Genomic DNA, 14,621 nt, shown 5'->3' on the forward strand with positions numbered 1-14,621 from the left:
GTTGATTAAAGTATCCTTCACTTAGAGCTTCAATGCTTTAAAAGAGTTTAAGTCACGGTTCTGAACTCAGAACAAAGGATTCTAAATTACTGAAATAGAATTAGGAAAAAAATGAATTCAACATATTTCAATGAAAAATAAAACTCCACATAAAACAAAAATGACAACAACAAACTAAAAAATAGCATCCTATTCTTGGTAAAAGCCATGGAGCATGGAAACGTGGAACGATTTAGAGCCTGCATCCTCAAGAGAAATATTAAAAAATGAGTTGTTCATTTGGCACCTAAAATTAATAGAAGAATGAAAAATTTTACCCCTGAATAAGTAATACTTAGCTTTGGAAATATAGTAAATATGATTGAAAGTAAGTCAGATTCTCTAACCAAAGTTTTTGTCAAAAGCAAATGTTTTTTAGTCTATATGCATTCTCTTCTTTTACTTTTTTTTAAAAATTAATTTATTTATTTTATATTTATTTTTGGCTGTGTTGGGTCTTCGTTTCTGTGCGAGGGCTTTCTCTAGTTGCGGTGAGCGGGGGCCACTCTTCATTGCGGCGCGCGGGCCTCTCACTGTCGCGGCCTCTCCCGTTGCGGAGCACAGGCTCCAGACGCGCAGGCTCAGTAGTTGTGGCTCACGGGCTTAGTTGTTCCGCGGCATGTGGGATCTTCCCAGACCAGGGCTCGAACCCGTGTGCCCTGCATTGGCAGGCAGATTCTTAACCACTGTGCCACCAGGGAAGCCCTACTTTTTTTTTTAACTTTAAACTTTTTTTTTTAACCTTTAGGCTACTTGCCAAATCTGGAAATAACTTTATGTATATTTTATGCTATTATTAACATTTTACTTAAAGTTTTTTTTACATTTAAGTATGCAATTTTATGTTTCACCACATTATTTTTAAAATTTATTTATTTATTTTTGGCTGTGTTGGGTCTTTGCTGCTGCGCGTGGGCTTTCTCTAGTTGCGGCAAGCGGGCTTCTCATTGCAGTGGCTTCTCTTGTTGCAGAGCACGGGCTCTAGGCATGCGGGCTTCAGTAGTTGTGGCATGTGGGCTCAGTAGTTGTGGCTTGCAGGCTCTAGAGTGCAGGCTCAGTAGTTGTGGCACACGGGCTTAGTTGCTCCGCAGCATGTGGGATCTTCCCGGACCAGGGCTCGAACCCATGTCCCCTGCATTGGCAGGCAGATTCTTAACCACTGCACCACCAGGGAAGCCCTCACCACATTCTTAAAGGCAATTTGTTTGCAGGATTATTTACATGGAAATTTAATTTACAATAATTTTTAAGACTTTGGATATATGATGAAGTAATACGGGTTTTGCAAAATTGGAAATTTATATAATTATACATTTTTTACAAGAATTTTTCTATATAATCCTACATGATTTCACTTTATCTTCACAATATTACTGCTGAGTAGGCTGGGACAGGTATTATCATTGATCTAATTTCAAAGTTAAAAACACTGAGACATAGAAATTTTATGTGGCTTGCCCAGGACACAACTATTAAGAGTCAGATTCGGTGTCTAAATTTAAGTCTTTTATGTTCAAATCCAGTGCCTTGCCAACCACTCTAGCCTATTGTTTGCCATAACCATATAATGCAAGCCAAGTGATTAGGAAAAATATTACTAATATTTTAATTATTTGTGGGTTTCTTGCCACACACTTTCATAAATGATTGGTTTAAAATTCAGTGTGTACAAACCTAGAGCAAATTTCTCCATGCTGGTATATATGCTTAGTTTGTTAGAATTCACACATCTGGATGATTTAACTCAATGAGTTTGGATATAATGTAAAAGAGGCTAATTTTGTTTCTTTTTTTAAATTAAAAAAATCATTTTTTATTCTTGGAACTAGTAGATTAACATTGTTCTGTCCTCTTCAATGACAGACTCATACCTGGATTTACCAGACTGTCATCCATTCATTCAACAGATGTCCATTGAGTGCCTATTAGTGGTAGGTACCGTCCTAGGAGTTGGAGATATAGTGGTGAACAACACAGACAAGATATTTTTTCTTCCTAGTGGTTATGTGTATGATGGATGTTGGTCACCAGAGGGAACAAGTCAGAAGGAGTAGATGGCTCATTTGCAAACCACTGCAAATGGTAAAAACTGTATCCTTTGCTGTTGCTGACTCAGTATCACCGTCTTAATAAATGTAGCTCTGCAGTTAAATGGATATACATACACTTAAATGCACATATATGTGTTTTAAGAGTTATAAAATCCTGCATGACTGCTTTCACATTTTAAGAAGGCGGAAATAATAGCTTTAGGCAGTTTTAGTTAACAAAAATGCCTTGAGACCCTTTGTAACTTGGCCAACAGAAGAGCACACAACTTTCATTTCTAAGAAAAAAAGGATTAGAGAAACCCATTAGTACCTGTTGTGACAGCAGCCATTGGGGAGTAGATCTATCTTAAAACTGAGAAAGAGAAATTGGAGCACCAAAGACTCAAACTCCAGTTCATTTTCACTCTCTGGAATTTGTCTTTATCTGACAGATGAAGGCAACATCCTATATAAATCTAATTCTTATCCACTTTATGCCCCATCTAGCTACCAGGCACTACATTAATGACATATCAAATTGGGAAGGGTGTTCAATCAAAAGGCAGTAAAGTACTTATTAATTTTTTCTGAGCTTCTAAAGAAATTTTTTTAAAGTTATATTTAGTGGCTCTATGGTAAGGTGTCCTTTCGATTTTTTTTTCCACTGCATTGTTTATGGCCACATGTCAAAATTACTTCCTAAATACAACTATATACTTTGGTCGAAACATTCTCCATAGGATGATGCACTGTCCTTACATAAGTAACAAATCAGTAATTATATATCACAGATCAAAAAAAATGACATCATAATTGGTCAAAGAACAGCTTGAATAGTTCATGAATAAAACGAAAACCTCCACACAACTTAATTGCAACCTCAAAATTTCAACCAGCATCATGAATTGTAAGTTTTAACGTTGGAAGTTTCTGACTTCCAGAATTTATAGGACACGAATTATCAAAATAGTCTTGCTAGGAGAATGGAAGGAGGCGGAGTGAGTCCTTAAAGTACATTTTAGCAAAGATGGGAGTAAACTGCAGCATGGGGGTCAAAGTAGGACAACTGATGGGCCTGATAAAATAATGGCTGGGAGAAAAGAATGAATAATTTCCTATAAAAGAGAGACATGTAGAAAACATAAAGGGAAACTACCAAAGTACATATAAATATGAACTATAATGCAGTAAATATCTATAATCTCTTCACTATAAGAGAAGTGAAAATTGAGGTACTATATTAATGATTTAAGTATGATTTCAATTATAGCAAATAGATTAATATTTGTAAAGTACTTCACAAATATAAATAGCAAATCAATCAAGCAAATAAAATAAATAGCAAATCAAATAAATCCCAAATCATAAAAGCAATTGAAAAAAGGAAATATATTTATAGCTGAATAAATGTGCTAATTGAAAAGCTTAAACATTGTCCAACACCATACACAAAAATAAACTCAAAATGGATTAAAGACCTAAATGTAAGACTAGATACTACAAAATTCTTAGAGGAAAACATATGCAGAACACTCTTTGGTGTAAATTGCAGCAATATCTTTTTGGATCCACCTCCTAGAGTAATGAAAACTAACAAATTGTAACAAATGGGACCTAATTAAACTTAAAAGCTTTTGCACAGCAAAGGAAACCATAAACAAAACGAAAAGACAATCCACAGAATGGGAGAAAATATTTGCAAACGAAGCGAAGGGATTAATCTCCAAAATATACAAACAGCTCATGCAGCTCAATATAAAAACAAACAAACAAACAACCCAATCAAAAAATGGGCAGAAGATCTAAATAGACATTTCTCCAAAGAAGACATACAGATGGAGAAAAAGCACATGAAAAGATGCTCAACATCACTAATTATTAGAGAAATGCAAATCAAAACTACAATGAGGTATCACCTCATACCAGTCAGAATAGCCATCATGAAAAATCTATAAGCAATAAATGCTGGAGAAGGTGTGGAGAAAAGGGAACCCTCTTACACTGTTGGTGGGAATGTAAATTGTTACAACCACTATGGAGAACAGTATGAAGGTTCCTCAAAAAACTAAAAATATTACTACCATATGATCTAGCAATCCCACTCCTGGGCATATATCTGGAGAAAACCATAATCTGAAAAGATACATGCACCCCAGTGTTTATTGCAGCACTATTTAAATAGCTAAAACGTGGAAGCAACCTAAATGTCCATCGAGAGAGGAACAGATAAAGAAGATGTGGTATATATATACAATGGACTATTACTCAGCCATAAAAAAGAATGAAATAATGCCATTTGCAGCAACATGGATGGACCTAGAGATTATCACACTAAGTGAAGTAAATTGGACAGAGAAAAGACAAATATCATATGATATCGCTTATATGTGGAAACTAAAAAAATGATACAAATGAACTTATTTACAAAACAGAAACAGATTCACCCGCTTGGAGTCACAGACTTTCACAATCACCAAAGAGGAAAGGTGGGGGGGAGGGATAAATTAGGAGTTTGGGATGAACATATACACGCTACTATATATAAAATAGGTAATCAACAAGGACCTACGGTATAGCATAGGGAACTCTACTCAATATTCTCTAATAACCTGTATGGGAACAGAACCTGAAAAAGAATGGATATATGTATATGTATAACTGAATCACTTTGCTGTACACCCGAAACTAACACAACATTATAAATCAACTATACTCCAATATAAAGTAAAAATTAAATTAAAATTTAAAAGGAAAAAGAAAAAAAAGAAAAACTTGATTTTTCTCAGAGAAATCATGAAATGACTACATTATTCCAAATGTTATAGTCCAAAATATCAGTTCTTACAATGTGGTAATACATTAATAAAAGTCATATTTTTCCATGCACCAAACTATTTGATTATAAAATTTAAGTAGAATTCAAAAAGCATTTGTAAACAAATTTTGCTTTGATACTTTATATGCTCCATGATTATTTAATTTAGAATAATTACAATATTCTTTTGTTGGAATAGTATTAAACTGGTGAAAAATCTAACCCTTTATCTAGCATGGCCCTGTATTACAATGTACACAGAAACATTAATTATTTTATTTACCTTCAGATATTTTGTTCAGATTTGTATATACAGTACCTCCTTCTATTATCTAACTTTCCTAATACCAGAATAGAAAACCAGTCAGCTTGCTCACGGCATTAGTTTTGTCTTCATTCAAGTGACTGACATTATTAAATTTGTACTTAAATGTGATGAAATAGATTCCAAAGGAGAAAGATTTTGACCAGAGTGATAATATCTCCGTCGCCAGCACTTTTGCCGGTGCTTCACAGCAAGACTGGAGTACTGAAGGCAAAGTTATCAATGAGAAGAAAGAAATCTTACATTTCTCAAGTGATCTTCTACCAAGTTCACAGGACACCTAAATTCTCCTGAGCCCCAAATCTGCTGAGAATGGGCTTTTATACACCCATGCTCAAGTTTCTGGTGTATACAGAAATAAATCTTCTATCTTCTCTCTGAAAACATTTCCAAAATCTGAAAATCTCTCCTTACCACCCTAGCCCAAGCCACTGGCATCCGTTCTTCAACTGTCCTCCTTGTTTTTACCCTTGATCCCCTACAGTTCTACTCTCAGTGGGGCAGCCAGTGTGATCTTTTTAAAGCATAAATCCGATCACATCAGTCATCTTCTCAAAAACCTACAACGGCTCCTATCTCGCTCAGAATGAATGGTAGTCTTTATGACGGTCCACCATTTGTTTGCTTATATTCTGTCTCCCTCTGCTATAACAAAAGCTGTATGAGGGCAGAGTCCATCGGTTTTGTTTACTGCTTTTTAAGAACTTAGAGCAATGCCTGGTATATAGGAAGTGCTTAATAAAGATGTTTGAATGAATGAATCCTCAGTCCTTACATTATTGCCTTGTCCTAATAATTCCTTTTAGGTCTCAAGGGTCCTGCATAAAAGCTGAACCAGTCAAAGGAGACTGAACGACTTTTGCTTTACGATCTTTGGCTTTTTCAGCTACAACAAGCTCTCCCCAGTGCTGTTGAGGTTGAACAAGGGCTGCCTTTACTTCTTGATCTTATCTAAGCTCTACATTGGGCCCAACTGTCCTGTCAACATCTGTGAGCTTTCTCCATTTGTCCACACTTCTTGTCGCCCACCCTGGCTACTAAAGACACAAAACATTTTATCCACCTCAACCAGAGCATCTTTAATATCATCAGTTTAGATGAGACAATTGAAATGATGCGTTTCTGACTTCTTTCTTTTCTTCCCTTTCTTTTCCTCTTCCTGCCTTCCTTTTCTCCTTCTTTATTTCCTTCCCTCCTTTCTCCCTCCCTCCCTTTTTCTCTTGCTGAAGTATAGTTGATTTACAATATTATAATAGTTTCAGATGTATAACATAGTGATTCAATGTTTTTATAGATTATATTTCATTTAAAGTTATTATAAAATATTGGCTATATTTCCTGTACTGTACAATATATCCTTGTAGCTTATTTATACATAGTAGTTTGTACCCTTTAATTCCCTACCCCTATCTTGTCCCTCCCCCCCTTCCCTCTCCTCACTGGTAACCACTAGTTTGTTCTCTATATCTGTGAGTCTGCTTCTGTTTTGTTACATTCATTTGTTTTGTTTTTTAGATTCCACATATAAGCAATAACATACAATATTTGTCTTTTTCTATGTGACTAATTTCACTAAGGATAATGCCAACAAGCACATGAAAGATGCTTGCTTCCTTTTATGGAATCTTTTTAAACTGGCATAGATTCAGTGAGAATTAGAACTCAGGACATTTTTCCTATGAACTGGCCACACCAGTCCTCAGTATTCTACCATGTTTTACCCAAATTCACCCTTGCTATGCTCAACATAGTACCCTTGAAACCACTGCATGAAAGGTGGTACAGTATAGGGGTTAACAGCTCAGAGATTAAATCTACTTGGCTTGGGTTCAAATCCTTGCTCAACCAATACTAGCTGTGTCAACTTTGTCAAGTTATTTTACTTAATATTTCTTCAGTTCCTTCATCTATAAAATGGGGATAATTTTAGATATTTCATAGAGTTATGGGGAGGATCAATTAGTTAATACAAGTTATCAAGTACCTAAGCCCTATATACAAATTGATCCTCCTTATTGCACAAGATAAAGCATAGTTGTCATCCTTATTCTAACCCATGCTCTTATTTTTGTCCTAATAATTCACCTTTATCCATGCCAATCCCTAACTGAGCAACTAAGGCCTAATTAAGCAACTAATTGATAATATTGGCTTTGATATAAGGATAAATATTACTTTTGTGTGTGTTTCTCATTCATCGCTAGGTATGCCTTAGCTAATGTATTAGCTATTAAATGCAGATTTACAATGTAAATAGGTGTTTATCTGGTTAGTTCTTGTCAAAATGATTAGGTAGCTTTCTAATTCAATACATCTATGGAAATCATATGTGCTATATTATTTATATTTTGTTCAGAAAGTAATTACTTTAACTTATTGCACATTATTTGTGTTGTATTGTACTTAAAAAATATGTATGTTAAACCACAGCAATACCTACTACAGTTCTGTAATTTGATTCATGCAAATCTGTCAGGAATAAAATCAACCACAATTTAATTTCAAACCTTCTCAACCAGCAGCTGTACAATTTATGCACTGCTTTTCTATTTTTACTACTAGATAATGACAATGATGAATGCCTTTAAGAGGAAGTACATATTCATTGAAAAGACTGAGATCAAAACTATCCCCCTTCAAAAAGCTCATAGAGGTAGGAAGCCCGTTTGCTTGCTGCAGGAGATATGCTGGGAGTGAGACGGAATTATGCCCCAAACTCCATCTAATGAGGACTCAATAATCCAATTAAATTAAAATTGCGATAATACTTTTTTACAAACCACAGTAATCAATACCATCGTAATTGCTGTCAGCTTTAATACTATCAAATATATCTGAAAGAACAAATGATTAGCTATGAGTGCAGCCAGGGGCCCATCATTCTGAGTGTGCCAGGTTAAGAGGTATGAAGACAAAGATATTCAATTGGCAACTTAATAAGTTTAGGGTTACTGCTCTCCTGACCTATATGTCCATGAACATGGAAAGGAATGAATATTAGCTCATTAGCAGTGATTTACATATTGAATGACAATGATGAACTTACAAACTGTGCTGTCATGAGAAATTAGTTAATGTGAATTATGACAGGCATGCTGGCATGTCTCCTTTATCAATTGAGTTTCTTTTCTTCACTGTACCCACGAGTGATTTGACTTTTACTTCAAAGAGAATAAGAAATAGCACCATACCAAAATGATGGAGTAGTTCCAGAGATCCGTGCATCCCTTACTCTATTTTAGTGTATAATTTTGTAGCTTATTTGATATAATGTAAGACATTAAACTCAAGTCACTCAAGATATTGCTACTCTGATTTCTAAGACAAACAAATGTCTATCTATTTGTATAGTTATGCAAATATGTGATATGGAATGAGATCCCAAGAGATCATTTAGAGTATAAAATACTTTAGCTAATAGGTGCTGCTGAGAGCAAACTTATCTTCTGTCTATAATCTTATGCTATTTGCTTCGGCAAATACCAAGCTCTGGCTATACTATTATCTTTCATTTTGAGTGTGAAATGTATGATCACAAAAATCTTGAGACACATATTATTATGTACATTTTCTTGATGCTACATTTATTTATCTTCAGACACTTCCCTCTAAAATTCAAACCCTACTTCTTCATCATGTTTTATCTTAGTTCGGAATTCATAAACTTATAGTTGGTGATTTGAAAAAAAGCTGCATTTGGTTGGAGGCTTTTGCCTGGTGATTTTAAATAAAGTATTTTATTGCTTTCTATTCAATTAGATACCATATGTTGTGGTACTGATACTGACACTAATTTGAAATTGAATGTGAATATTATAAGTGGAAATAGAAAACTAAAACTGTATACAAAAGATATAATTTAAAACCTCATTTAATTTCCCCTTTTACGGGAAAAGAAAGACAAGTAATGTATCAGTTGGGAGTAAACTGTTTCTCTAGCAAAGCTTGTTTTTTGGAGAGTCCTTTCCGCCCTGAATGTATAAGAAACTATTATTTTAGTGGGTTCCTTTGTTTTAGGATGTCTCTTAACATTAAATATTATAAAATACCTATTCCATTTTATGTTTCTCTTTCTACACTAGATTTCTAAAGCTAACCATCTTGTAAAGTATTTTAAGATTTCCATGTGTTAAGTCAGAATGCCTTCATGGTATACATTTAAGTCAAATGTTATGGTACAGCAAATGATCAATGTGATGATCTTGTAAAATCTGAATGAAAGTGCTTTGCTTTTACCTTCAGAGACTCCTCTTGTTTGAAGAGATCTTCAAAATCTTTAGCACAGAGGTCAGGAGCATTGAGAAGTTGTTCCACTTCTGATAGGGCTTGTGAGACATGAGTAATCTCAGTCAGATAAGTAGAAGGCACATAAGAAATTTCCAAAGGCATTTCTTCAGTCATCACCATCACTGATTCTTCATGGACAGTGTGCTGGTATAGATATACAAAAGAACAATTCTTTTAGCTTCCTAATATTGAAAAGACCTCTATTGAATTCATATAGATTCCAGATTATAGCTGACAGAGGGCTGGAAAGTGGATCAAAAATGCATGATGATAAGTCTAGTAAAAAGGTTATTTATTATTTATATATCCTCTCTTCCGAAACGTGTTAGAAGCATTTTATAATAAGAGATACACACACATTAGCACCATGAATATAAGATTGAAAGACCAAGAGCCGTAAGGTCATGAGAGGGGTAGTTTTACCCTAAGAAAAGAATACTTTTTACAACTGGATTTAAAAATGTAATTCTAAGCTTCCTGGAAAACTAAGTATGGGGTGGGATGTGAGGGGTCTACATCTATGATATTCATACCAAAAGGAACCTTTCCTATACTTTTTTCCCCTAATCTTGACTGAGGTACAAGAGGGACAAAGTGGTTTTGGTTGGTAGCTAGCTTTCTATTAAGCACCCTTCTCCTCCAAATTCTGGACATCAGCTTGTCTCTTTGGTTTTTTTTTTTTTAACATCTTTATTGGAGTATAATTGCTTTACAATGGTGTGTTAGTTTCTGCTTTATAACAAAGTGAATCAGCTATACATATACATATATCCCCATATCCCCTCCCTCTTGCGTCTCCCTCCCACCCTCCCTATCCCACCCCTCTAGGTGGTCACAAAGCACCGAGCTGATCTCCCTGTCAGCTCCTCTCTTTGATGCTAGATTCTTGCTAAGTTAAACTGCTTATTAAGGTACTAGATAAGTAGGACTGAGGATGAAATTTACACTTTAATAAGAGCTCCTGAAAGCCTGAAGATCTAAGGGAGCACCAGCTTCTCCTCCTGCATCTACACTTTCCTATCTGCCATTCAAGTGCTAGGACTGATGGGCATCTGGGGCTCAGAGTCTGTTTGGACTTGGTCAGGAGTGCCTCTTTCCCTATTCCTTATAAGAACAAGGAATAAATACTATTTGGAGTGCAAATTCAGAAAGATAGATGACCTCTGCTCTCTTCTGTCTATACCATAAGCAGCAAAACTCTTGTAATTAAAATTAGTTTTCCAGTAACTTTGTTGTGAATTGATGAACTGCCATCTGCCTGGTGATGGGGTCAGCTGACGGTTTCAGTGGCAGGGTCTCTTGGGGAGTTCTTATGATAAGCATGCTAACACAGCCATTTATTACTGCACAGCCTTTATGACGAGACCATCCTCATTTTTGCAGTAATGTAATTAAATGGTGTTTAGGATCCCAGACTGAAGCTACACAAAGATGAGTTAAAATATAAGCTGGTCCATTTATGCTTTCATTTTGATCATTCAGCTCCAGGATTCTTGTACTCATTTCTTAGATAATATAAAAACAAAATAATTCTAATTTAGATGTCTCATCTACTTATGACACTACAAATTCATAGAATTACACAGATTAACTTATATCATATCACACAATTATACCTTTTAACAAAGTTTCGTTTAGTGTGTATATCTTGACCAAATACATGACACCTATTCCTTCATCATCAATGGAATGGTAATCTACATGTACTTCTAATTTTACATTTAAAATAATATTAGAATTTTGGGCTAGAGTTGGAGGATTTCATTCCTTCTATTCTCTTGATACATAGTATCTAGTCATCATAGATAGGAGAAGTGGTGCATACCAGGTGAATAAGGCAAGCTAAGGGATGATCCTGTGAACTTTTATGAGAAATGGAGTATTTCAAAATAAGTCTTTGACACCATTGGGAAACTGTCAACTCATTTTTTAGAAAGTTCAGCTTTATAAATTTTGAATATTCTCATTTATTATAAAGTTTTAATAGATACAATAATTTTTAATACAGAGAAATGTATCATAATTTTCATATATTATAATAAACTGTCAAAAAGTGAACTGAGACACTCAGGTATTTGGAGATCTAGATTACTATCTACCGCTTAAAATATATCATTCCTTTTGACACAGTCATGCAGGTCTGTAATGAATAAACTATATCTACTGAATGCCTTTCAGTTTGGTTTAATAAAAATTTCAGACAGTTATTAAAAAATCAGTGTAATTGGAAGTATCATGTTCATTTTCTCTTCTTTATACAAAATCCATGCACTCATATTCAGATTTTGCCTTTTCATTTGAATTTCATTAACTCTGTCTTGAATAATTATATCCTTCTGAATCCTGATGTGTACAAATCCTGTCTAACCTTTTGAAAATCAACTTGCTTTTGTTAATGTTCTTTACCACCTTATATCATTAGAGATATTCATGCATCATTAGCATGGAAGTGCTGTAGCCATACTATTTCATTTTATTCCTCTCTGTTCATATTCATTTCTAATGATATATACCCAAAAGAATACACTATCCTCATTTTCTGGGAGTGAAAATCAAGAGATGTAGAAGAAAGCCCCCAAGTACCTATTTTTATTAACAAATTGAAAGCTCAATTGAAGTTTAGAAAGGATTATTATGGGACAAAACTATGATTTGTAACACCTAAAGTTGAGATGAAAACTGGCTTCAAATTTTGAGCTCTGTAAGTAGGCATAGGTATCACTCATAAAGCTTTTAATAAACTTCTGTTTCTCTAAAACTTTAGTTATCACTTTCTTTTTATTACTTAAAATTTGATTCTTGAAGGGCCACATAACTGCATGAAATAAAGGCAATCCTGTTTTGAAACAAATGATGCATTATATCTAAGTTTTTAAAACAAAATGTTTTCCTCCATGATTTAAAGGACTTCTCTCTCCTCAATATAAAAGTTTCAAATGAGTTGTGGTTACTGCCTCATTTATGAGTTATGAGGTCAAAAAAACTCAAGAAGAAAAATGCACTATATGCCATATCATTATGAGATATTCTTTTTTAAAATACCTATGTATCTAACACAAATGTGGTATATAGAAAATAGGTCAACACATTCAAAGTCTAACTAACAAAAATTAGCCTACCTGGACAAAAAAAGTAATGCAGTGATGGAACAATTTTTTTTTACTTCATTAGTGTTAATAAAGACAAAGATACGTCAAATCTTCAAAATAATACAAGATTATTTATCAATAATTTAAAGTGAGCTATCATATGAAAATCTGTTAATTTATATCTTATCTTTCTTCAAAATGGCATTCTTAATTATTACAAATTATTTAAAAATAATAATACAATGGTATATAAATCCCAATAGGATTACAGGCTTTTATATGGGTTCTGATGGGTCATAAATAATATGGTAATGGGAAAGACTTAAGTTATCTAAGACAGGTAGCTTTCTCTCCTAGTCTCAAAAGTCTTCAGAGAAAAAAATTAAGTTTCCTTCTAATAAGATGGACAGTTGAGCTATTTGTATTTATTTCTCTTTGATCATTTATAGAAATTATAACCTAAAAAGGCAAATCAAATAATCAAATTTGGCAAAAAGAATACTGCATTAATCCATAGACAGAAAAAAGATTCAAATTATATGACATACGAAAAACAAGAATATGACACAGCTGAGATAGGTAGGGGTTAGTCTTTCCTGTTCACAGTTTTGGATACACATAAATGGCATGGCAATACTAGCGTTCTGACAGTACTTGGCTTTGCGTGCTTTTAATTAAGTCACTGTGCAGAATGACCTTAAATAATCAGCCTAATGAGATCACATGAATTGGTCATGATCTTAGATGAAGAAAATAGTGACAAGAGAGCATTTTCTATCAGGAATTTCCATCCCTCTTCACTGTATCATCTAGAAAACTGCCTATGTGAAGTTATGTAACAAAAAAAGGGGAGGATCAATCCTAGAATGATCATGAAGTAGTTCATCAACAAACTGTATTAAGCTTATAATTTACCCCTTTGGTTCAAAAAGAATAAAACACAATAAATACATAAAATAATCAGTATAAAATATTGCAGAAAGTCATACTTTATATCTATACTATTTGTTTTCTAAAATCAGAATGAATTTTTGGTACCAGGCAAGCTGGCAGGGAAAGAGATAAACAGGTGGAGCTGGATGTATTAGTCTTTAAGAACAACCTACTTCCAGGAGGCCAGGTATGTGTAGTGTTCTGTATAAAGGGTATGGATGCACCTGTTCATTGATCTGCCTTATGTTGATTCTTCCCTTCCACATCATCCAATTTACTTAATTCCTTAGGGCCAAGCTAAATTACCATCTAATTAAACTGATAAACTGAATCTTGATAATGTGTTAATGGCTTATAGTGGTTTAAAGTATTATCCTTCACAGGATAACATTTGCATTTTAATATGGATTTTCAATACATTAACATAAAGTAGTAACTTGGTACACCTCTAGTCACTAAGTATGGCCTGTGAGAGAAACGAAAGGAAAAGCCTTTGATTCCCACCAAGGAAAGCACCAACACATCAGCACCAACATATATGGCCTACCTCATAAGAAATTACCAGTAAAATAACATGACAATTAAACAGATAAGGTTATATACCCTAGGTACCTTACAATGTAAAATAAGTGCAGCAAAGACTCATGCATAGTACCTAGCCTATACTAGGTATTCAAAAATATTTGTTGAATAAATGAAGAAACTATCAACTTAAAAGGATAATTTTTAAAAATAAATATTTGGCTAGAACTCCTGGGATCTACAGCTATAACATAATTTCCATTTTGGAATTCCCAGAATTCAAACAGGAATATTTTCTTCATTTCATAATGTAATCTTCATTGGTATAGATTTTAAAGGTATTTCTGATTTAACTATACAACATTTTTTCCAATTTAATGCACACAAGCTAAATGCTGTTACACGTATGTGTCTGGCTCTTCAATTGTCTCTCAGATTTTAATGTAACTCATTATATGTGAACAAAAAAAAGCCATTATTTGAAGTACTGTTATACAGATAATTTTAGCAGATATTAATTTTAGCCTCTTTATGGAGGTCTACAATGCTTATTAGCAAATTGAAGTGTCTGAGAAGGCTTG

The 14,621-nt window shown here is 34.1% G+C and overlaps 1 protein-coding gene across 8 annotated transcripts in view; it reads right to left on the reverse strand.

Annotated features, from left to right (window-relative positions):
* DMD (dystrophin) overlaps positions 1-14,621 on the reverse strand; it is a 2,485,149-nt gene that overhangs the window by 1,207,691 nt on the left and 1,262,837 nt on the right. For all 8 annotated transcript variants that reach the window (XM_082378022.1, XM_082378021.1, XM_082378025.1 and 5 more), the window contains one exon: positions 9,446-9,640. In XM_082378022.1, the coding sequence (XP_082234148.1) occupies positions 9,446-9,640 (195 nt within the window). The remainder of the gene's footprint in view (positions 1-9,445; positions 9,641-14,621) is intronic.

This window comes from Balaenoptera borealis (genome assembly GCF_965194805.1).
Source record: "Balaenoptera borealis genome assembly, chromosome: X".
NCBI classification, from domain to species: Eukaryota; Metazoa; Chordata; class Mammalia; order Artiodactyla; family Balaenopteridae; genus Balaenoptera; species Balaenoptera borealis.